A 24,187-nucleotide genomic window follows, 5' to 3' on the forward strand; every position below is an offset into this window, starting at 1 on the left:
GGAGAAGGGTTTGGTGATCCTCTTGAATCCTGGGGGTTTGGATTTTGATTCCAGTACCTCAAGTTCCTTAGTTCTGGCTGCTGCTTTGCTTGAACCCATCCAAGGGTTCTGTCTGTTTTTTTTTGTTTTTTGTTTTTTTTTAATAGCAGTAAATGATATGTCTCATTTCCTGATCCTCAGGATTTGGAATCGACAGCCAACCCTGAGGTCCCTCCAGGCTCTTGATAATTCTGTGAATTCCCTTTGAAGACCACATCCCATATACCACAAGCTCTTTTCTCCCCTCTCTTCATTGATTCATCTAATGATAATCAGAAATGTCTCTGAAGAAGGGAAATAGTCCTCCCCCATTCTCCATCCACATCCATCAGCCTTGTATCCAACCTGTCACGTTGCCTGTCTCAGGGACGTCAAGAGCAGATAAACTTGGAACATATTTTTGATGTCCTTTTCTCTCCCTGCCAGGGACCTTTTTAATGCTGCTTTTGTGTCTTGCTGGTCCGAGCTGAATGAAGACCAGCAGGATGAGCTCATCAGAAGCATTGAACTGGCCCTGACATCCCAGGACATTGCTGAAGTCACACAGACCCTGCTCAACTTGGCAGAGTTCATGGAGCATAGTGACAAGGTGAGACCTTGCTTTTCCATTGGGCATTTAAGCGTGGCGAGAAGCCGGCTGGTGGGTTCTTCCCCTCCCCCACCCCGGGAAGGGTCCCTCCAGTTATCCCCCAGCCGCATCGGCCATCTTTCTGACGCTCTGGGTCTCCCTTCTAGGGTCCGCTGCCGCTCCGAGATGACAATGGCATCGTGCTGCTAGGTGAGCGAGCAGCCAAGTGCCGCGCCTATGCCAAAGCGTTACACTATAAGGAGCTGGAGTTCCAGAAGGGCCCCAGCCCCGCCATCCTCGAGTCTCTCATCAGGTAGGCCCTGAACGTGCTTTATGGACTTCCGTCCCCTCTTCCCACTTAGCCCCGATGCCAGTTCATTTCAGTGATTTCAGGGCTTCTGACACTGCATTGTGCCCATCAAAGTTGCAGGTGGCGCTCACCCGTCTTCCCACAGATTTGTAATTTGGGGCCTGCCCAGCACCTGGGCTCCCATTGTTTGCCAGTGTGTGTTTTTGCCGACTGATGAAATGTGTCTGGAAGCAATTACAAAGCCGCCTCAGAAAGACTGAGCACGAGGGGCTCCGTGTGTTGCTGGTTGGAGGAGGAGGCATGCAGAGGGTCTCTGGGGGCGGACACTCGCTCAGGGCAGAAGGAGCCGCGTGGTCCCCACCCGTCGTCTGGTGTCTCCCATGCAGGGCAAGGTGGGCTTGCATCTCTTAGCTCCGGCCGTGTGGGTTCTGTGCCTTGGGGGTCTAGACTTGTGTCCCTGGATGGCTGTCACCCACGCACCTCGTGTCCTGCGGCTGACAGCTGCTCAGAGGAAGTTCGCTCGGGGAGCGGGCACCCTTTGTCCCTTCATGACAAACCCTGTGAGCCTCTCCTGCTGGCTTGCGCAGCAAGGAGCTGGGCCCTGCTGGGCGACGTGGTCGCTTCACTCGGGAGGCTCTTTGAGGGGTTGAGGACTTTTCTTTTGACTTAGAGGATGGACCTCTGAGAGGGGGACGGAGAGAGGGCCAGGGAAGGCAGGGGTGCGGTCCTTCTGTCCTAGAAAAGGTACCTCCTCAGGGGCAGGCTTTCAAAAGCAGCCATCGCCCATGAAGGGATAGCCCTTATTTCAAGGGGACCCTGTCTCTTTGCCTGAGCCCAGGGGTGTTTCTGCCATGCACGGTGTGGCCGGAGCCAGACAGGCCGGGAGCCCATCCATGAAGCCCCGCCCCAGCTCCTGGCCTAGCTTTGGCCCCCTTCCACCCCACCTCGCGTGCCTGGGCAGCCTCAGATCCTTTGGGTCTTCCTGACACCAAGTCACAGACAGCGTAGAGAGAGACACTGGATCCCAACAGGAAACAGTGTCTGAGCGTAGAGAAAGCTTTCAGGGTCCCCGAGGCCTTCCCGGCTCCTCAGGCCGCAGCTCCCATCTTCAGACTCCGTTCTCGCAGAGCCGTTTTGGCCCTTTCTAACTTCGTGCCGCCATCCTTTCAGACCCTGGTTCTGGTCTGGTGTGCAGCTGCCTTAACTAGGCTCCGGCTCCCAGGTTCTCCCTGCGGCCTCTGGAGCCGCCCTCCCTGGTGACCCTTTGGTCTGAGTCACACCGGCCTGGCGCACTTCTCTCCCGTTATAGTCAGCAGCATGACCAGGACAGGCTAAGTTTGAAAGGCGGCATAGACTGAACTAATCCTGCACTTGTGGGGGCTCAGGACAAAATAACTGAAAGCCACTCAGTCATTCTGACCAGCGTAATTCACAGGAGATTCAATTTGCTTTCCAAACATCCATTAAACACCTTTTCTAACAAAACAGAGAAGAGCAGTTGTGTAGAACATAAGCCCTTCGAGAACAGGAACTGCTGTTGGGCCTGTCCTGGGTCCCCAGCCTGAGGTCCCAGGCTGTCATGTAGCAGGTGCTTCACATGGCAGCGAACCCGGGCCCGGTGAGAAGGGCCTGCTCCCCCGCAGGTGACGGTGTCCCTGCCTCTTACTCTCACCCGGGACCCCTTTCCACGCTGGAGGGCGACCCTCTGCCCGCCATCTGGAGCTCTTGACAAGTCGCCCTCTTTTTGAACTCTTCTGATTGAGGTTTCAGTAAAAACAAGCGGCCAGACAGGAAGCCAGACTGAAGCCAGCAGCCCGGGGCTAGGAAGGGCTGTGCAGCCGGGGAAATAGCCTCTCTTCTCGGAGAGGTCACCTTTTCTGTCGGCTGTCTGGGGAGACATGTGTGGGTTGGGAGCACGTCCCCCTCGTGAATTTTTTAGGAAAGAATGAGTTTTTCACATGTGGTGTTCCTGCTGCCAGGGAGGTAGAGGCAGATTGGTCAAGTGAGCACGGGATTCTGCGCTGTAATCAGGTCAGGTGTCTGTACTAAGCCGGACACCACATGCTGGTCTCCCTCCCCTCCCCCTGCCTCGGGAGCACAGGGGCCACCAGCATTGCTAACAAGGGGCAAGCACAGGCCATAAACGGCCCCTTCAGGCTTGGGATCACGCCCAAGAGCCAGGATGAAATCAAGAAGTCTCAGGCTCAAAGAAGAGAAAAGAAAGAAACCATTTAGAGATGGCTGGTCAGGGGAAAATGTTACTGTTGGAACAGACTCCAGGTGCTCCTAAAGATCCAGAACCTGTTGTAGGCTAATGGATTGGCAATATTTTTCCTATTTAACAACAAAGTACTTTCTCTTCCTAAGAGGAACTTTCTCCAAGATATCAAAGCAAACCGCACAGGACAGCATTCCTGTCCCGGTCCTAACAGCACGCTGAGGAGAAGGAAGAAGGGAGATTTGCCCACCATTTATACAAGGATCCTGAACAATAGAGTTTCTTCTTCCTCTTCTTCTTTCCAACCCTTTTTTTTCCCCATCTTATCCTAAAGGGATGGTCTGTTTGTTGATCCCTGAAATTTTCCATGTAATTGTGCAAAACCCAATGTTTATGTTTGGAAGTTTTCTTTAGCGTCCACCTCCCAGGAAGCCAAACTTTCTTTTTGTTTAGTTCTTTGCTCTCTTTATTTGCCTTAGCTCCTAGCAACCCACTGTTATCTCTGGCTTGAATTCCCTATCTTTCTAATCTTAAATGCAGGCAAGGTTGAAAGAGCATTGGGAACGGTCTGTTGAAAACTAACCATGTTTAAGGAGCAGGGAAGAAAGGGGCAGCTCAATAGGGCAGATAGAGCCTCCTCACTCTAGACCTAGCTTTTAGGGAAAGACGCCCTCCCTTCCCTGTCCTTGTGTATAGTTAACTTCCTCGGGTGTACGTAAAGGGGCTTGTCTGTTTTGAGACAATTTGGTGAAAGATGTGAGGAATTTTGACAAGAGACCAACAGCTGAAACAGTATCTAGGAGCACCAATTGCTGATCTTTTGTCAGTGTCTGCCGCCCATGGGGACAGAAGCACGCCGGGGCCCTTCTTGTCCTCCGCAGCACAGGGCTTAGGGTTCCGGGCTTGGAGTCAGAAAGGCCCACGTTGAAGCCTGACCCAGTGACCCCAGCAAAGAATCGAACCTCTCTCAGCCTGTTTTCCCAACTGTAAAACCAATAATGGCATCTTCCTTCCACAGTCGTTGTGATAAGCAAAACTCAAATGAGGGAATATTTATAAAATGCTTTACAAACTAAGTGCTAGTTGTTATTGAAGCCTCTCTGATTTTTCTGAAGGCATTATGTCATGCTGTGTTGTAAATGCACTGGACAGATAGCGACTAGAAATTTAAAGAAACTGTGGGTTCAAAAGTTTATTGTAGAGACAGAAGAACGTTGGACACTTAAAACACAAAACAAAGATTTTACAAAGTCAAATGCCTATATACAGTACAAGCTTTGATATCACCTTTCTCTGTCCTTCAGCTACTCTTATTAGTCAAGCCTCCAATTGATCCCTTCTCTTACAAAATGAACAAAAACAGATATCTTAACTGAACATTTTTAGGCAGTGAGTCTCTTTTCTGAAGGAATTTGAGTTCATTCTTCAGATTCCTGCCTACCTAAGATAATAAAATATACTGCGATTTCAACCTGTTAACGGCTTAACAGTGTTTCTAAGCCAGTAATATTTAAATTAAAAACAAAGACTACATCCAAGAACCAAACTAGCTATTTACAAATGACTTAAGTACAGTGAATTGACTTAAGCTTTTTTTCGCTGATATAAAGGTTCCATAATTCTTGTTGGCTTGTAATCTTGGTGGTTATTTTTGATAGTATTATAATTTGCTCAGCTTCGCTGCAGTGTGAAGTCCTAAATTAAAGCAGTAGGTTTCTCCGAGTTTGTGTGTGTGTGCACGCGTGCATGTGTGCATATGCACAAGCACTAAATACTGTAGACAATTTTGAGATAAAGATAGAAAAACTATGGCATTATGGAACATTTAAACTCAGGTTCTAGTAGAACTTTAAGTTACTAAAAGAAATATGTCTACTTCTAATTTTAAAATTCTCTGACTATATTTCTTGCTACATGGTTCTTAAGAACAAGAGTGAATCTCTGTATAAATTTTCTAGGCTCAGTTCGCTCTGTTTTCCATTGGACTGTGGTGTAGTGCCTCACCCGCAGCCCACGTACCTAGCAGTTTCCTTATTCCCATTTAGTCTTGTAAGAGATTCTAATAGTGACCCATGCCTCTGACTCCTATCTAGAATCCCTCTATGTGTCTCATTCCTTTTTGTACTGTGCCATGACTGAGAACAAGAAGGTGAGATGCTGAGACTCTGAGTGCAAGACCCTGTTCCCCTGGAGTTTCCTCTAAGCAGCTAAGACATGGGCTTGCTCACCTTCAACAGAGCAATTACTCAGTTAAAGAATCTTTGAGACCAAAAGCAATTTCATTGGATTTTGAAATAGAACTCTTTGCCACCCTCGCTCTGTCCCCAGCCTTTAGTATTTCTCCTGTGGTTTGAAATAATACAGTTCATTTTAGCAAGAGATTTGTTTTCTGTCTTCACTTAATCCTGGCCCTGGAGAAAGTGCAAGCCATAAACTCCCAATTACTTTCTCCTGAAACTAGAATCACGTGGGAAAAGTCTAACTGCAGGATGTCTTTGGAGCTGCTGCTGTGTCCAAAGGCACAGGCTAAGCTATTTCTGACCCAATGAGAAGAATACCCTAAGAGATTTTAAATGTCTCTCCCTATTTGCTGTCCCTACTGCTGGTACTGATTATGTGACACTGGTGCTTGGGTTCTTTGAGCCTGTTAAGGTTTCTACTTTTCTCATTGAAATGAGTGATTTCATTGGTGCTTGATTCCCTGTGATTTCCCCTCCCTACCCCTATCACACTACCTCATTGCCCACCCCCAGCCTTATTTGTCTCCTAGGATTCTGCACCCCTCTTATAGCGCAAGCTGCTATTTAGGGTACAAAGTCTTCAGGGCGGATCTTCATCTCTACCTTCCTGAGGGAGTAGCTAGAGCCGTGCCAGCCGTACCAGGTGATGCCATCCGTATGCTTATTATGCTCACCATGGCGATAATAAATCCCATTAAGGTTGGAGTCTGTGCAGCAATTATACCAGTATCCACCTGTTAGAAGAAGCAGATCAGTTTTAATAAATTTGTGTCACTTATCAAATAGGGTCACCTCTCTCTCTGGGTCTCAATGAAGGGGCTGGACTGGATGAACTTTAAGGCTTTGGTCTTAAGTGTTTTGAGATTAGATGACATATGGTACCAATTTTATGTCATGTTGATTTGGAACAACAGAAGGACAGAAAAACATACATATTTTAGCCTGTAACAAAAGTACTCAATCCAAATGTCAGGGATAATATGTCACTCTCTCTGCCCAGCTAGAACCACCTTCAGTCAGGATGCCCTCCCTTCCTTCCCTTCTCACCTTTTCTGAGTTGGACACAGTTGTCCAAGCACTTGTCATTGTCCTTGTCCTTGGTGCTGAAGGCCGTGTTGTTGTGGTACAGGAGGGCATCACGCCCGGCATTGCCGCTGTAGTTCCCCACAAAGATTCTATAACTGTTCAACTCATTGCTCAAGGTGAAGTGGCTGTACTCAGCAAAACGTATGTCACCCTCCCAGTCCTGGTGAGGAGAGGAAAGAGTCCTATTTAGGAAGCTTACCAGTTATTGCTAAGAGGTCCTAGCATTGTGTCTTCTTTCTTAAGCTTATATCTTTTCTGGCAAAGGATCTATGAAAACTTGCTTATCTCTGCTCCTTCCTTAACTGGAAGTCAGGAAACCTAGGTTTTAGAACCGGCTTTATTACCGGATTCAGCATATGACCTTGAGCCAGCCTCTGTTCTCTGTTCTTCATTACCCTGTCTGTGGAATGTAGCTCATAATCAGTTGCTGCCCTTCCGTGCTCAGCCATGTCATAAGGATGACTGTAAAAACATAAATCATCATCTTGGAGGACCTTGGGGGGCAGTACTCTGGCTATACAGATATGATTTTGTCTTAAAGGGAGCAATTCCCTTGACCAGAATAAACTCTCCCAAAAGATAAGCAGAGCCCGGCCTCACTGACCAGAGGCAGGCTGTGTCCTGCCCTCATCCCGGATCCCTGCTTTGTGCTCCTTGCCTCTACTTCTCCTAGAGCCTATTCCGATAATCACCTCCATCTCAATCCGCAGAGTGGTTGGGCGCCTGGACAAGCGGTAGATGTTCTCATTTCCTAGCCAGAAATCCCCACGGATGTTGCCAAAGCCCAGTTTGTATTGTTTCCAGTCACGGTGGAAAGAGACGAGACCACTCTTCCGTCTCTGGATGATGGTCCAGCCTCCACCTGCAGTTGTCATGTCACAGAAAACCTGTGGAGGACAGGATGGCACACACACACACACACACACACACACACACACACACACACAATGAGTAATTCACGTTCAGGGTTTGCAGCGGTGTCTAAGTCTTTCAGAAGGCTCTTGTGGCTTGTCTTGGACAAGAAATCGCATTTTGGGGGCAGCTACAGAAAGGTTCACTGGCTTGGTTTTATAGCATTGCTGTTCTTTCTAATAAATTTCTTCCATTTCCCTCTCTGAGGTGTGAATAATGTCTGCAGTTTCTATCTCTGCTGAGGTGGGAACTTAGGAGGAAGGAAAATGTCAGTAAGATGCTTCAGAGGCTCACCTCGAGTTCAGGGCTTCCCAGGAACTCGTCAGCAGGCAGCTTATACACCCCAGAGATGCGGTAATTCTTCTGGTAGAGTGAGGAACAGTCGTAGACAGCGTCTGTTTGAGAGTGGAGCAGAAACCACAGGGATGAGCAAGTGGGTCAGCACAAGGGCTAGGCTTAAAACAAAGGGATTCATGTTGGCATTAAGGGAAAAATTTTTCAGTTGATTTAAGTGTGATCTGGTGATACGGCAGCTTAGCAAAGTGGGCAGGGAGCTAACCTTGGAGCCAAGAAGGCCTGATTTTCCATTTCCCATGGATGGGCTGTGTGAGTGGGATTAAAGTCACTTTCTCCCCATTAGTGCTCTAGGCAACTAATTCTCTAAGCTGTCAAAAAGGTGCTGACCTGCACCGATGGAAGAAGCTTCCTGATTGCGAATCCCGTGTTAATGAAGTAAGAGATCCAGTTCCTAGCCCTGGTCCGTATTGGTGGTTGATGTACAAAGGATTCCCCTCCCCCCCCCTTCTCCCCCCCCCCCCCCCCAGCAGCATTACCAGTAGACTCAAACAAGTGATTTAAAACTTTCCGAAATAGATGACTGGCAGTTGAGCAGGGTCACAGACGCAGCTGTTTAATAACAGATTCTCCCACTAAACAGGTCCTCCTAGCATGGAGCCAGGAAGTTATGTTTCTCCTGCAGTGGCTGCCATGCAGCTGCATGTAGTCTGTAGACTGCTGCTAGTTGGGGCCAAAGCCCACAATTTTTTTATTTTTCCTTTAATGCATTTGAATTAGAAGTGTATCTTTTAAGTACAAACACTGACTTTAAAATGCAAAATTTCTCCCAAGTGAATTCAGTATCAAAATAAGTGGAGCAGCACACAAGATGCATCTCGTGTTTACAAAAGTGTGCATCCTTGACTGGCTCAGAGGGAAAGGGCCTCGGTGGCGTGGAACAGCCCATGTTATGCAGGAGGGCTGTGTCCTACATCATCTGCCCTCTGTAGAGGGTAACTGCTAATGGAAACCAAGGCCATAATTACAAGAGATGGATTTCACGCTCTTTTAAAATCTAATCTCTCAGCCACTTAATACTCTAATTTCTCTCGCATCTTTAATAATGCCAGGCTCTTAGGCCGCAATGAAAACACCTTCAGGTTAACCATTTGAGAGCCACTCGGGCAGCATTATTAATAACATGGAAACTGCAAAGCATTGGCTAGATTGACCTCCTCTGGCCTTGATGAAAGTGATTTTTTTTGACTGTCCTTGAAGATGTTGCTCATGTGACTCACTTAGTTTTGTATCTGCTCCCCATCTCCTTTTCTGTGTGGGCAAGAGTTGAAAGCATTGTGGGAAGGGCAGTGGTCCCTGAGAAGAGCTTAGAGGAAGCCGGGGGCCTTTGACACAGAGGAAAAATCCCATAGGCCCTAGGGATGCATTGAATGTCATTCTGTTGGCTTCTTTGCAAGACCCCAAGACAGGACTGGAAGCATTAAGAGGGTAGATCATAATATGTATCTATACAACATTTCATATATAAATGAGTAGTTTTACATAAATGATATTGATCTGTTTGGCTTCCTTGCATAACAAATGGGTATGTTGTCCAAGAAGATGACCATCCCCATGAATCTTTCCTCCAGTCTGCAGAGGGAATAAAATAGGAAATCTCCTAGAGGGCAGAAAGCTGGCAGAAGAGTTAATGGGGTCGAATCCCAAGGAAGGTATGCTCCAGATCTTTCCTTGGATGGCAAGCTGTTCCTTTTAATATTTCTCTATTTTCTATGAGGAGAACTGGACTAATGGGAGTCTTGCGTGTTTGTTAGGCTTTGCTGGCCCCTTCTCCACTTTGGGTTTATTTTCCCAGTGTACCGGGGGACTTTCTTTTTCTGGGGGATACAGCTAGCAGAATGAGTTTTAAGGAACTAGAAGAAAGGAAGAGCTGATGAAAGTGGTATTTTCAGATTCTTCCACTAACCTGGTTTCATTTTGCAGGTGGGATCAGTATTTACTCTTCCATAAAGGTAATCCCAAAGGCAGGTACAGGATGCAGATGCTTAGAAATAATTTTTTGCAGGTTGACCTGTTTTTACAAGTTTGCAAGATTCTTTCATCTTGATATTTTCTTGAACCAAATTGAAACCAGTGACCTGTTCATTAGCATTAGCCTCTTGTTGCAAGTTTAAATCTTTCTTTGCCCTTTCATCCATAATGAGCCATAATTTCCCTTGGTATAGGGGAAAGATGAGAAACTACAGAACCATAGTCATCTTGCAAATTTGTATCTACTATAAAAACTCTCTGGTTCTAACAAAGACAAATTTGAATATCAGCTAGACTGAGCCAAATAAAAACTGCAAATCATTTTTGTTTGAACATTTAAAAACAAATGCTACTAAAGCCCTATTCCACTTCTCTGTGGCATGGAAGTAACTCTTGTTTCTCAAACATATTTCCATCAGGGTTCAAATTTTGGCAGGAACTAAAGAGGAAGGAGTTTGCATAAGAACCCAGAGATGGAGTGCAGCTCTGCCTCTCAAGGATCAGCAAAGCTAAAATTCAGGCTGATCAGCAGAGTGTTGGCAGTGGAATCTTGGATTATTTCTGCTGAAACAATTCACAAAGAGCATCTCACATGTTATAGAGAGTGCATACTTCTTTGGGGGGTGAGGATGATGGAGTAGGTCCCCACATAAACCCTCCCCTCGTCCATTTTGATTGTGGGTAAATTTAGGGAAGAGACAGAAGTAGGATATCATAGAAACTTCTTGATTCCAGTCCCTTCTGAATTTGAAAACTAGCTCTGAGAAGCTTTGGCTCTGTTTGATTGGTTGTGTGCTAGTCAGCGTGGGCAGGAAAAGCCAAGGTCCGGGTCTCCACTGGCAGGACAGCCGGAGGATCACTGGTTTCTTCTGTGGACCACAGCCATTTGTAAGGAGGCCACATTGGGCATGGAGACGGGTTCTTTTACTGAGCGCTGTGCAATTTGGCCCTCGCTGCCTCCCTTCTCAGTACCGAGAAAGTCATGTTTGAACCTTCCTGCCTCATGAGGGTGAGAGGACAAGGGGGAGCTGTGAAGTTTGGGGGAAACTTGTAAAAGGAAATAGAAACGCAAGAGTATTCGACCGACCTCCTGGTGAAGAGGGGTGGGGAAGGCATGGCCTTCCCCAGGTGGAGAAGTCTGGTGGGGTCCAGAGTGACTGGGAGGACAGTCTGGCTGGGGAGGGGAAGCGCTCTCCTTACCTGCCGAGGTCTGCGTGACAGTCTGGGCTGCCTGGAGCTGCATCATGTCAATCTGATTGTTCAGCTGGGAGAACTTGCTCTCGGCCTCAGTGAGGCGGGTGGCCATCTGCTTGGTGTGGCTCTCCAGCTCCATCACCTGCATGACCACATTGACCCAGTCGCTCTCCTGCTTCTTGCTCAGCACCCCCAGCAGGCTTGTCAGATTGGCCATCTGGGCCTTGAGCTCCCTGGCTTCCTCACAGCAGGCAGCAGCCTTGAGTTGGGCGGGCGTCTTGCGTTTGGGGGGCTTCTGTAGCCACGCAGGCTGACTGGAGAGGGTTAGGGTCAAGACAAGGAGCCAGGCCAGAGAGCAGAGCGTCATGGTCGGCATTTGATCTGGGGCTTGCTGGGGGCTCTCCAAGCCAACTCTTGAAGATTTCTCAGAACTCTAGCAAATCGGAGCCTTCAGGGGGCTCTCAGCCTTTTTTATCCCTCAGTGCTCTCTTTCTCATCCAGTGATCTTTCTTTTCCTTTCAAGGCCCTTCCGTCTCCCAACAAAGCTTGAGTTCCTGAGGGAGATTCCTTAACCCTCCTTCTAAAGCCTTCATCTTAAATATATTTTCTTTCCATACCTCCGCCCCCACTGTGGCCCTGGTGCTAGCCCCTCCCACCTCCTCTGGGAGGATCAGGGGCCTTGGGTGGAGTCCTACAAACTTGGGCCAGAAGGAGGGGGAGGGGGGACCAAGGCAGAGAAAGCATGAGTCCGACTTCCCTTGACGGAACAGTCTCTGGGCTGAGGGGCCTGGAAATGAGTGAGTTTCCAGTTAGCTTAGCCTGCTGGACTGTGACCCTGCCAGAGTCTGGCTGGTCTGTATTAGAGAACAGGCTGGGGTCAGAAGAGGGTCCAGATCCAGCTCTAAAAATTATATAAGGTGAGAGCCGAAGGGATCCAACTGGAAACGAGAATCCCTATTCACCCACAGAGTCCTGTGAATGTAATTCATGCTGTGTTAATGGGAATCGGCTCCCTTGTACGTGTTACATTTTGGCAGAGCAGCGGATGCCTTTTTAACTAGATTGGTTATTCTTTTGTTTGATCATCACTGCTTCTGCAGCAAAATCCCTGCTCTATCTGGATCTTAGCAGTGTTTTATGCCTGCTTAAACATTTCTCAGCTGTCTTTTCCTATAACTTTTCTTTAAGTTTAGACTAGGAATCTTTCTAGTGACTTGGAAGAAAAAAAAAATCTCAAAAACAAGGATTAGAGATGAGTCTTTGAAAAGAAAAGTTGTACCTTGTCCCATAAGACCTACCCTCTTGATAAAATTTCTCTCCTCTTATACTTTGTCTCCATGGGAGATAGGGTTTGACTACTTTTCCAAGACTTGTCATTTTGCAAGAAAGTATATACAGAACTGGAGTGCATGTGACTATGGATCACGATGCCTTAGTGCAGAAGATAAATCAAAACCTTGTAGATTCCCTGAGGTAGAAGCCATATTTCAGATACACTCTTTAAGATCACCATGGTTAACAAGAGCCTGACACTTCAGTGAAAGTCACCGGTCTGAAAAAAGCTTACTGTTGATTCCACTGGTTGTCAGTATTCACCTCAAATTATTCTGTACTGGCTTCTGTCCTTCCCAGGAGAATGTAAACTCCTTGAGGGCAGGAATTGTATTTCATCTTATGTCTTTTATATCCCCAGTGCCTTGCACAAGCTACACACTTATTCATGTAATTTTGTTAAACACCCATCAGGATTTCCTTTGTCTTCTTCATCTAAAGGATAGTGATTCTGCCTTATCCTAAATATGCTCCCATTGGCATTTTAAGAAGCTTCTGTAGCAGAGCTACTTCTAATATGTTTGGATGGGGTATCTTTTTCAAAAGGAGCAGGCTAGGCAAAGGAAAAAAGAGGTTGCAGTAACTTTGTATATTAAGAAAACATTCATTTGAAGCAATATAGGAACAGGGAAAGAACAAGGTGAAGCCCAAAAGAAGCAAAATCAGAATAGACCATGTCACCAGACTTAAAATTATCTGAACATCTGCTAAAGTTTGCTCATACTCTCTCCTTCTCTTTCCTCCCTCCTCTTCTTTCCTCCTGCCTCTTTCACCTCCCTTTCCTTTGCTTTTCTCTTTCTCTCTTCTCTTCATTCCCCCTCCCCAAGAATTCCTAATATTTCCTTGCTTAGCTTCTTGACTGTTTCATTCAAGGTGGGTTAACCAGTGAAGGGAAGGTTTTTCCCCAGATTTCATTCTCACCTATAATGAGGTTTTTAGAAGGTAGAAATTAGGGGAGTCTTAGGAAAAAAAATATTTTCCATCCTAGAGAATTTTTGAAAGAGGAAAAAAATGTTTGGAATGAACTGAGTTGTGGGCTACGTTTTGGGAGAGTAAATTTCAAAGAATTCAAAGAGTTAAAATTCCATGAACTAAAATTCTCTAGGGGAAATCAGCCCAAGAAAAAGGTAGTAAGTTTTCAAGAAAGAAATTCTGGAAATACAAAAAGGAACAGTTATGAAGACAGAAGGTGTTTTTAAAGAAAAAAAAAAAAGGTATGTGCACAAGGAACTCATTGATCAACTTAGATCTTTAAAAACATATAATAGAAATAATGACAGATTATAGAATGAATGTGAAAGTATGACACAGTTTTAAGAATGGCAGGAGTGTTAAAGCTCTTAATAAGCAGAAATGGGTAAATAAAAGCAACAGAAAGAATTTTTTTAAACATTGGGAGGATCATAGAAGGATATGTCCCTTCTATTGCTTACAGTGGATAGACAGGACAGAGACAGAAGTCATTTCTACTGAAACTTAAAGCTCATTTTCTCTGCTGAGAAGAAAATATTTTGGACTAGAAAGGTCAAAACAAAAGGGCAGGAGCTGATACCCAAAATGAGTAGGGAATAGATAGTGAGCATCCAGCTGCCTTTAAGTTCAGAAGAAAGTTGTCCTTGGGCAATGGATATGAGTGTTGACCCACTGTCATTCATTTTTGAAAGATCATGGAGAGCAGAAGAGATCCCATAGAATTATTAGAGAAGGCAAGGGTCCTTATTTTTAGAAAAGGAAAGAAAATGAAGGCTGGAAGCCATAAGCCATTGAGATTGTTTTTTGATTCTTAATAGAATTCTAGAATATATTTTTAAAAAGGATATTTGATGAACCAACTAGTTAAGGAAATAGGGATTAAAAACAAAACAAAACCCAGCACGTCTTCATCAAGAACAGCAAATTAAGCGAATTTTCATTTTGGACAAAATTACTGATTTGGTACAATCCTATTTGTGTAGTTTGTCTGGCTAACGTTTGACTACCTCCCATACACTTCTTGTGGACGAGATGGAGGGACGTTCGTTCTAGATGGCAGTACCGTCGGGAGGTCACAGAACTGGCCAGATGGCTGAGCCCAAGGAGAAGTTGTTAGTGGGCGGATACCAGCTCAGAAAGAGGTCACCAGTTCACATCCCTCCGCCTCGGTGCCAGCCCCCCGGGACCAGTTTCATGAGTACAAGGCGGTGCGGCTGTGTGTGCCGCAGGCTCAGACCCAGTCACCAGCGTGACGCTGAAGCCCAGCGCAGCGTCCGGCCCGTTCAGAGGCGCAGCGTCGAGGGCTAGGGCCGTCCGCGGGCTGGCCAGAGCCTCTCGAGAGCCCTGTGTCCGAGGATGCTCGCATTTCTGTCGTTCCGTCGTTTTCAGTCGGGTCCGACTCGCCGTGACCCACTTGAGGCTGTCTTCGTGGCAAATAGAAGAGTAACAATTTGCTGTGAGTTTCTCCAGCCCATTTAGGGATGGGGAACGGAGGCAGGCAGGCTAAGGTGATCTGCCCGGGGTCACGCAGCCAGGACGCGGCCCAGGCCGGATTGGAACTCGGGAGGAATCCTGCTGACTCCTGCCTGGTCTTTGACGCGTGATGGCGCCCCCTAGTTGCCAACTAACATTTAGCAAGTGTATTAATAAGTAACCCCAATGGCCAGGGGCCTTGAGAGCTTGCCCCATTGACTGATTGAGAGAATTGGGACTAGTTTCCTTGGGAAAAGAAGAGAGACAGAATGATAGGTGTTTTCCAAGTGTCTGGAAGAGTTGGGCTTGGCCCCAGGATCATTACAGAAAGAGAAATTGAGGTTTGGCTGAATAAGGGACAGCTGCCTCCCAAAGGGCAATGGATGGCCCGCTCCTGGAGTCACCTGAACCTCTCCTAAGGCTTTTGAGCGACTAATGGCCACTTTTTGTTGAGTGGGATGTAGAGGAGATTCCTGAGATCAAGAATGGATTGGACTGATTAGTCACTGAAGTTCTTTCCAACACTGAGGTCGTACAAAATATTAAAAACCATGGTGTACACGCAATATATCTGGCCCAAAGTCAGCTCTTTCTGCTTCTACCTATAACATAGTTTGGGACCTTTTCCATAGCCAGAGCTTCCACCTCTCTCAGAGGTCACTAGAGATACCATAATAGGCCAGGATTGACCAGGCTGGTCTGTTACCTCAGATTCAGTATTAGAATGAAATAAGATGCTTGTGGTCCACTTAACAATTAACCAAAGGAGATTTACTTGGCTATAACGGGGGAAGGACATTCAGAGCAGGAGAGAGGGTTCGTGGAAGTTATGGCCTCGATTCAGCTGAGCCCAGCTTTCCTGTGCCAGTGTTGGTCACGCTGCTGGTCTTTGTCAGAAATCTGAAGGAGCGCTAGCCTTTCACACGCTGGCTCTACTCAGACACCCCACCCCCGGGGGAACTACCCCAACAGACCAGGCCTTATTCCTCTGACAATGAGGTCTCGAGGACAGTTTTAGTACCTTTTAAGGAAAAAAACTAGCCTAACCTCCAGGGAGCAAGACTTTTGGATACTAAACCCATCACAGATACTAAGAGTGATTTTTTTTTTTCATCTAAAAGAAAGGTCAAAAAATGACTGAGGTTTGCCCAGGTTTGTTTCCTGGGCTGCTGCTGTATGCTCAAGTATGAAGGAAGCCACAGCCTTAACACCTTTATTCAGAGGTGGCACTCAGACAAGTCTGCCTGTCTTTAGTAGCTTCTGGCAGCATTAGCTCCCCGTACCCCCAGAAACCTGCACTCATCAGGTTCCACTGGAGTTCCTTAAGCCCCTCAAAAACTGTTATTGGTTTTTGTTTTTGTTTTTGTTTTCTTTGATCTCCTAGCCTCCAAATGGGATCATGCTTCTTTCTACCACAGTAGCATTTTGAGCACTAAATCCTCAAGTGATTTCTTAGCTCTTGCCTTGGCAAGCAGGGAAGCTTGGAGTGTGTTGGCTTACTGGCCATTTTTTCTCATCTGTTTCTAATATTCTCCGATCAGAAAATGATTCCTAGTGAGTACCCTTGCATGGGCTGAAAGTGACTTAACCATACTTACCAGCCCTGTGATATTCTTTTCCAGGAAAGGTGATGAGTAGTTAGACCCTCTGAAGTACCTCAGATTCAGCAATTATACCTCTTTACTGGCATCTGCTTCCTGGAAACAGACCCTTGATGCTTGTATAAAATTCTTTTCAACAGTTGGCTTTTCCCTGGAGTTGCTGAAGCTTTTCTTCCCAAGTTGTTTAACTGCCTGAATGTAAATAAATCTGAAGATTGGAAAAGTGAGCCAGAAAAGGAAACATCCCATGCCAAAAAATTGGGTTTTCCAAAGCAGACACAAGTCAAGTGTCCCCTCTTCCCAGCCTTGCTCCAATGGTGAAAATTAAACCCTGATTTGGAAGAAAAGCCAGGCAAGCATTCTTGAATATTGGGGAAGAAAGGAGAGCATCCTTTTTTCTCCTAATCCCTGGCCCTGACTTCCAGTCAGCATCTTCACTCAATTGTTCTTTGATGGCCATGACATTTATTTTCTGCAGCAAATTATTCTGAAGACCCGTGGCTTTTTCCCTTTCCCACCATTGGTGATGAAGCATCATTAAGGATCTGTAGAAATGTACCTTCTGTTTTTTGTAGGGAAGAAACCAACCCTGCTTTCATTTTGCACAGAAGCAGTTAGATGTTTCACAATGATGTGAAAGCTTGCTTTTTACAGAGGGACTTGGAACCCGTACCCTGCTGGGAACGTCCTTGAAGTGGTCCATCCATCTCTCACCTTTTAGTGAGTTAGCTGGCCTTTTCCTGGATGTCTCTGAGAAAGAATTAATTCCTATGTCTCCCAACCCTTTAAAGAGTATTGATTTCAGAGTAGTTGAGATAAAGAAGATTATAGAATCAAGTAAATACTTGCCATCTTAAAAGAATCTACCTTTTTAATGATGATAAGTATTTAATATTTGAACTCTTTGGAAATCTTTTCCAGATTCACAGCTTGCTTCGTTGAGTAGGGTACCAATTATTCTGTCAAGGCTTGGACTGACTGCCTTGTGACGAGGGACTAATTGGTGAAGGGCCCTAAGAATTGTCTTTCTTCCCAGTGGGGAAGACAAGAAACAACCTCTGGTGGGGGAAGGAGGTAGAAGGGGGCAGAATTTTTCAGATACATATGGAATTTTCAACATCCGGGAAGGAAAAAAGAAAAGAATTAGGGAAAAACAGAGTGAGGGAAAGTGGAGTTTGATCACCTGAATATTCAGGTTCTTCTTCATAGTGGTTGCTCAATTCAGTCTTGTCTGACTCTTCTTGGCATAGGTACTGGGCTGGGGGCAGCTAGATGACGCAGTGGATAGAGCACCAGTCCTGAAGTCAGGAGGACCTGAGTTCAAATCTTGCCTCAGACACTTAACACTTCCTAGCTGTGTGACCCTGGGAAAGTCACTTAACCCCAATTGCCTCAGCAAAAAAAATACTGGGCTGGTTTATATTTCCTTCTCCTGCTCATTTGACTGAGCAAACTGAGGCAAATAGGGTGAAGTGCCCAAAGTCTGAAGCCAGATTTGATGGCTGAATGCTCGATGTATCAAGTTCTTCTTTATCCTTTTCAAGATTCTCAGCTTTGTTCATTTTTCTGTCATCCTGTTCAGACACTAAAAACTAGTTCTCATTCTTCTCATAACAAACTCCTGTGTATCTACTGCTTGCTAGGCACCTAGCAAGATGGAAAGATAATTAAGATTTAATCTCTGTCTTTGAGAAGTATATGCTATAGTAAGAAACTAAGGCACACTAAGAAATGGTATCTTGGAACACAAAAAATAACTGGCCGTTTCTTTTCTCCCAATTCCAAGGAGGTATTCTCGGGTAGAATTGATAACAATTCTGGTGAATCCCAGAGTTCCATTCTATTCCTGCTCCCCTCCCTCTGACGTATTTTGCTCTGTAAGATCTTGGCTTTAGGATGTGACTTATATATACAGCATCAGAGATAAAGTGGCTCTTAGCATCATAGGGTGGAATGAGGGTAGGAAAAAGGTAAAAGCTCCCTGCAAAGCTGGACTTCTCTCTGGAATAGGTGTGCCCTTTACAGACCATCCCTCCACTGAGAGTTATCGAATGACTCCATCCTCAGAAGCTCCAGCAATGTCTACGGACCCCAGCCAAGGCTTTGATGGGAAGGTGGGACAAAGGACAGGCCCTTGCTGCTCTGGGCGGCCCCCAGGAGCGAGGATGCTCCCCCTCCGGTCTGGGGCCCGGCCATCCTGTCTGAGTGGAAAACAGACCGGTCATTCTTGAAGAATGTAACGGAACTTGAGACGATAGCGCCTGAACAACCGATTAGCGACAGGGAAAGCTCGGCTGGCTGTGTGAGGGGAGCTGGAGCCGGACCGAGCACTCTCAGGAGACGCACAAAACTTACCTCACGGCATCTTAATTCCAAACACATGTCCCAAAGGTGTTGACACTGCTCCTTGCAAGGCTAAGCCTGGCTTTAACTGTTGCTCCTTGGCTTCCAGGAAAAGTACCCAGCCCTGTTCCTCCTCCCTCTCTCATCTGTTCCCCCACTTCCCCAGCACGGAGAAAGAGCATTTGGTCCAGAGAAGTGAGGATCTGTTCAAAAAACACTCACTTCTCCGCAAAAACACATTCCAGGCCCCTGGACTCACTCGTTTCATAGCCTGTCAGTGTGCCACCAATAATCTGTACCCCTCTTGAAAAGCTCATGCGAGCAGAGTGGAAAGGAAACTTTTTATATAACCGAAGCACAAGCAACAAATTGTGACTTGATAGCTTCAAACTTCTGGTGCTTAAATGCCTCCTATTCAGCCATACCCACAAAACTAGATCTTTTACCTATAGTCAGTAGAGCTCACATTTATTTCTGGCTGCTACTGGCCTCCTGTAGGCTCCTAATATAACAACTGGCCTTTATAAAGCAACTTTGAAGACCTGAAGCAGATTGCTATTTATATGGCATAACATAATTTACTGGTGACATGTTACCCCAAGCCTTCAGGGTACTGCTGTGGGTGGGCCTTCTGCCGTGAACTGTGATTCAGGCTAGAGGTTCCCCAGGCTCCCTCATCGCTCCCAGGCCTTGGTGGGTCCATGCCGATGCAGACCCTCGCTCTGCCCTGCCTGTCTGGCGCTCTTGATCAAGGCCGTTCAGGTGAAGGTGCAGACCTGCCTCTCAGCATCTCAGAAGGCTCATGGGAGCAGCCAGTTCCATGCCTGATGACCCGTGCTTGGGAGCCCCCGAGGAAGCAGCTTTGGGTAGGCTGCCCCCAGCTTCCTTCCCTGGGCTCCTGTCTACTTCCAGGAGGGAAGCAAAGAGCCCAGGACAGTGGGCCCACCATGTCGGCCAGCTGGCCCCCTCAAAGCAGAGGACGTGGAAAAGGGGCAAGGAGGGGGAGGGGAGGAGCAGAACTAAGGCAGCACCAGAAACGGGAGCCGTGCTCATTGTGGAAGAATAAAAGATAATGGCCAATTTGTCAGGAAGTGGTGACAAGAAAGATAAAGTTGGAAGTAATTAACTGGCTGACACTCTGGGAGTGACGCGCCTGCCAGGAGCTTCCTAAATCAGCCCAAGCCTCCGAGAGGTGACAGGCGTTCATCATTTTTACGGCCCGCCTCTGACAGGGCCCCCAGCGGCATACCGCGCCCGCCAGCTTGTGCTCGTTGACACTCAGAGGACGGCCTTCCACTTAGCGAGCCAGAGGATGCGCTAGGCTTCTCTCCACCCCTGCCAGGAAAGCCTTGTGGACTAGCGGCGAAGGGGCAGGGGCGCCCCGGGTGTGAAAGCCAGCACCCGGGGCGGCCTGACGGTCCTTCCCTCCCCAACCTGCTGTGAGCCTCTGTGCCCTCTAGGAATTGCCTCTGGGCAGTCCTTTGTCTCCCCAGTCCGCTCTCCTGTCCTCCCCAACCCCACCTGCCCCCGCCACGGCTGACACTTTGACATCTCCAGACATTTTGACACGTCTGAAATTGCTTACAGAGGAAGGTGAAGATGTGTGGCAAGATGCATTTGCTCCTAGGCCACTCTGGGACCAAACCTTAAGGAATCCGTTGTCATTTGTCTGAGGCTGGTCACCTCTCAGAACAAATCTATTTCATCTCATTTCCAACAACCTGCTAATGTGGTTTGCTCGGAGCTCCAAGGACACAGGGTTCTCCAGCCTAGAAACCTTATAGAAAAAGCCTTGCTTCTTTCCCTTCCCCTCCTAGTGGAGGGGAAAAAAGTAATTCTTCCAAAGTTCTTGACACAAATCAGTGAAATTATGATCCTACCAGACCCATGAGTCCTATTTTCACCTGCCTCTGAATTTAAATTGGGTAGCTCTGAGGATTTTCAATCTCTCCCTTGCTTTTGCCTGCAGTCTGCATTTAAATTGGCGAAATACATGTCAAGTCACACTCTCCTTCCCTGTAACATTTCAAAAGCTCTCACTTTACTTTCTCCCTTAATTGCTGTCTTTTCCCTTTCAAATCACTCCAATCAAAAGGAGACCCACTTGCTTTTCATTTCCTCAGGCTCTTCTATTGCTGTTACCAAAGTCCCTGAGAAGTTAATTGGGTAGCTGATAAAATACAGGACCCAGCTTCCCTGCCTTCTTTCTATGGTTCATGTAGGAATAACAAAATGGTATTTATAATATACTGAACAGAACTGGGTCTCTGTGAGAGAGGAGTGGTAGAAAGAATATGGTGGAAAGTCCTCGCCAGCCCTCAACATTTTAAGGATCAAAAAGCAGCATCTGGCTTGTTCCCCAAACATAGGTTTGAAATCTCCTCATCCAGACCAGCAGCCCCCGAATCATCCAGACAAGCAGCCCCTGAATCATCCAGACTAGCAGCCCCAAACATCTGGGTTGCATGTGGTCCCTGCTAAATGCCAGGGGAATTCAGAGAATTCTCACTTGACAGACCAGATGAGATGCTGGTTATGGGCTCCGCTGGAAATAGCAGAGAGAGCCTAGGCCCGGAGACCCTTGGGAAGCACATGATAATGTCCTCAGCAAAGTCTCGTTGGAGCCCTTGGTAATGATGTGGAGCTCCCCCAGATGTGACTACAGCCTGTCTGGGCTTGGCAGCATGTCGGGGTTGATGGAGAACGGTCATTGCATCACTTAATCGAGTGAAGGTCATCGGGAAGGGCAAAGACTCTTACAAGAGATAAAGTAGAACTCTAGAAAAGCCAGAGGAGGGACATTAGCAGGACACATTTAGCATCATTCAAGCTCCCACTGAAGGTCATAGCTTAGGAAATCCAGGAACTGGGGGAAGGTGGTTAAGGACATCCTCTGTTTCTCAAGTGCATGAGAATGCAAGGGATCACTTGGGGCTTGGCTTGGAGGGGAGAGTGGGAGTGAGGGTTACTTTTACTGCTTTGCTAAGGCCATGAGACTTTCTGGATTTCACCTCCCCTTTTACAAAAGAAGATGCTAAGAGAAAAACATTATGTCAAGCTTAGATGGTCAGAAAGAAACAATCGGGATGCCACAGTGTACTTCAGATGAAACACAGTTGAAAGGGATGGTGCCTGTGGGGATCTCTTCTGCATAAAGAGCTTCTTCCTGTCTTCCCCTTTTTTGGATGGATTGGAGGAGTGTGTGGAAGAGAACACTGTTAACACTTTGGGGTATGTGGGACTGGACCGGGTGGTAGGCAGAAAAGCTTCAGCGCCTCCATCTTTGTGCAGAGAGAATCAAAATCATCAACAGGGTTTCTCATCCCTCCTCCTGCCAATGGGAGGATTTATGGGAAAGATAGCCCTGAAACTCCAAGAAGTCAAGCAGGCCCTCAGTATTTAACAGAGCTTTCTGTAATGAAAATTAAGTCCCGGGGACCAGTTGGGGCTTCCATTTATGTGCGTACATTCCCATGTCTGCCTAACCTGTCCTTTGTGGCGTCCCAGAAAAAGGTTCATGGGATCCTTTTTCCCTTTGGCTCCAGTCTCTATCATCTGAAACAACACTCTGGGCTGTGCTCTGGGGATGGTCTCTGGACACTTGTCTCCTCTGCATGTAGATTGAACACCAGCCAATAGCAGACATGGGATGTCTGTCCTAAGGGGCTCAGAAGCTGCTGCTTTGCCACCTCTTCGAGTGGAATCCTGGTCTCTTTAGTCTCAGTATTCCTCCTTGGGAGGAACCTCCTGCTCTTCTGGCCCCTGGGAGGTTACACAGGAGAGGGAGGCTGTGTTTGGAAAAAGTAGTCTGGCTGTCAGTTGTCTATATCCTTGGGGAATGTTGCTAATATCTCACACCGCCCCCCCCTTCTCTCTCTGTCTCTGTCTCTCTCTCTCTCTCTCTCTGTCTTCTCCTTCCCTCCCTTTTTAATATATCTCTCTCCCACCCTCCCTTGTTCTCTGTCTTCTCTGTCTCTCCCTTCCTCTCTCTTTTTCTGTCTCTCACCCCCACCCTTTCTCTGCTCTTTCCCTCTCCCCCGCCCCAAACTTTTTCTTAGGAGCTTTTTGCTGGTCTCCTGTTAGTGTTAGTCTGGTTTGTGTTGTGAAACACTTCTCTACTACTTTGAACAATTGCCCCTTTAGAAGACCTCCAGCATTAGTAAGTAAGCCCACAGGAAATCTTATATACAATGAGCTTTATAAAATTCCAGCTGCCCCATAAAATGGCAGGTTCTTATTAAAGGGGTCTCTTAAGCAAAGGCCCTTTCTCAACAGGAGCCAAGTCTTTGACTCCTCCCCTTAATCTCATGAAAGTCCTTGTGGGTTTGAAACAGACATGTTTTAAAAGACGGCTATGTTTCTCCCAGACCAGAGACAGAGTGAGAAGCCATGGACTCCTGAGTTCTAAAAGGGCTTGTTGACCCACCTCTTCCCAACATCTGTCCCCACAATTCAGAGTAGAAAGGAGTCCACCCCCTGGACTGTATAGGCCAAATGAATCCCATATGAGCTGATCTGTCCCTTTTCCCCTTGCCCATAGAAATCCCTGCCTCAGTGGCCTGATTTACTAGCACAAAGAAAGGCTTTTAGAATGTGTTTCACTAATTTGTAGAAGATAACAATCGGGAAGAATCAAGAAGTGTATGGTTGGAGGTGAGACAGGTGGAGACAGCCTTATAACATTATTAGCTAATTTACAACATTCAACCCATAAACATGTCAGAAATCTATTTACTATATAAACAAAAAATGTCAACTATTTAAACACTATTTACATGCACAGATAGTATATGTGAGAGCCCATTAAGTTATAAGTTCCCCAAGTGTGAAGATTGCATCTTTGCTATTCTCAATAAAGTGTTCAACTCATTGGGGTACTTAGTAAAGACAGGAGGAAGAGGAATGGAATATCCTAAAATGTCTGTCTCAGTTCATCATTAGGTTGGTAACTTTGATCCAGTTGAAATCTGCAGTGAAACTTCAACAATTTCTGTTAGGATGCTCCAGTAGAATAGTCTTGTTCACATGGGCAGTCCACAAAGACAAAAAGCCAAAGGGAAAAATTAGCTTAAGAAAAGAGTATTCTGGAGGAAATTAAAGTGATAAAAGAGAATCATGGCAATAGTGATGCTTTCCCTCTGTCTTTGTCTGTCTCTCTCTCTCTCTCAGAGAAAAAAATACAGTGGCCATTCTTCAATTCCTCACATCAGATAACAGTTGAGGGAAAATGAGAGGCCAGAGAACTGGGTTGCACCAGTCAATTGTTAGGACAATTTTTGGTTAATTCAGTTATCTTCAGTACTAGATGAGAGAAGGGGAAAGGGGAAAATGGTGGGTAGCACATTTGCTCTGGTCTTTAAAGCTGAAAAGCCTTGAAATTTAAGATAGGAGTGCATATTGATCAGTCAGCATTTATTAAGCACCTACTTTGTGCTGGGGCTGAGAATACAGAGGCAAAAATGAAATAGTACTTGCCCTCAAGTAGCCTTGATTCTCCCTGGAAATAACATGTACTTAAACTACAATAAAGACAAAGTGGAAGGAAGGGGAATAGGAAAGGCTATATGGACCACA

The 24,187-nt window shown here is 46.4% G+C and overlaps 2 protein-coding genes across 4 annotated transcripts in view; one reads left to right on the forward strand and one right to left on the reverse strand.

Moving 5' to 3' along the window:
- Positions 1–24,187, forward strand: part of MTOR (mechanistic target of rapamycin kinase) — a 106,340-nt gene that overhangs the window by 34,740 nt on the left and 47,413 nt on the right. For all 3 annotated transcript variants that reach the window (XM_051988555.1, XM_051988557.1, XM_051988556.1), the window contains 2 exons: positions 466–628; positions 775–920. In XM_051988555.1, coding sequence (XP_051844515.1) covers positions 466–628; positions 775–920 — 309 coding nt within the window. The remainder of the gene's footprint in view (positions 1–465; positions 629–774; positions 921–24,187) is intronic.
- Positions 4,302–11,532, reverse strand: ANGPTL7 (angiopoietin like 7). Its single transcript, XM_051988576.1, has 5 exons — positions 10,899–11,532; positions 7,668–7,768; positions 7,154–7,348; positions 6,423–6,621; positions 4,302–6,109 (listed from the first exon to the last, which is right to left on the reverse strand). Exons 1-5 carry the CDS (start codon positions 11,266–11,268, stop codon positions 5,940–5,942), a joined length of 1,035 nt encoding a protein of 344 aa, XP_051844536.1. The 5' UTR covers positions 11,269–11,532; the 3' UTR covers positions 4,302–5,939.

The sequence above is a fragment of the Antechinus flavipes genome, chromosome 3, assembly GCF_016432865.1.
Source record: "Antechinus flavipes isolate AdamAnt ecotype Samford, QLD, Australia chromosome 3, AdamAnt_v2, whole genome shotgun sequence".
Taxonomy (NCBI): Eukaryota; Metazoa; Chordata; class Mammalia; order Dasyuromorphia; family Dasyuridae; genus Antechinus; species Antechinus flavipes.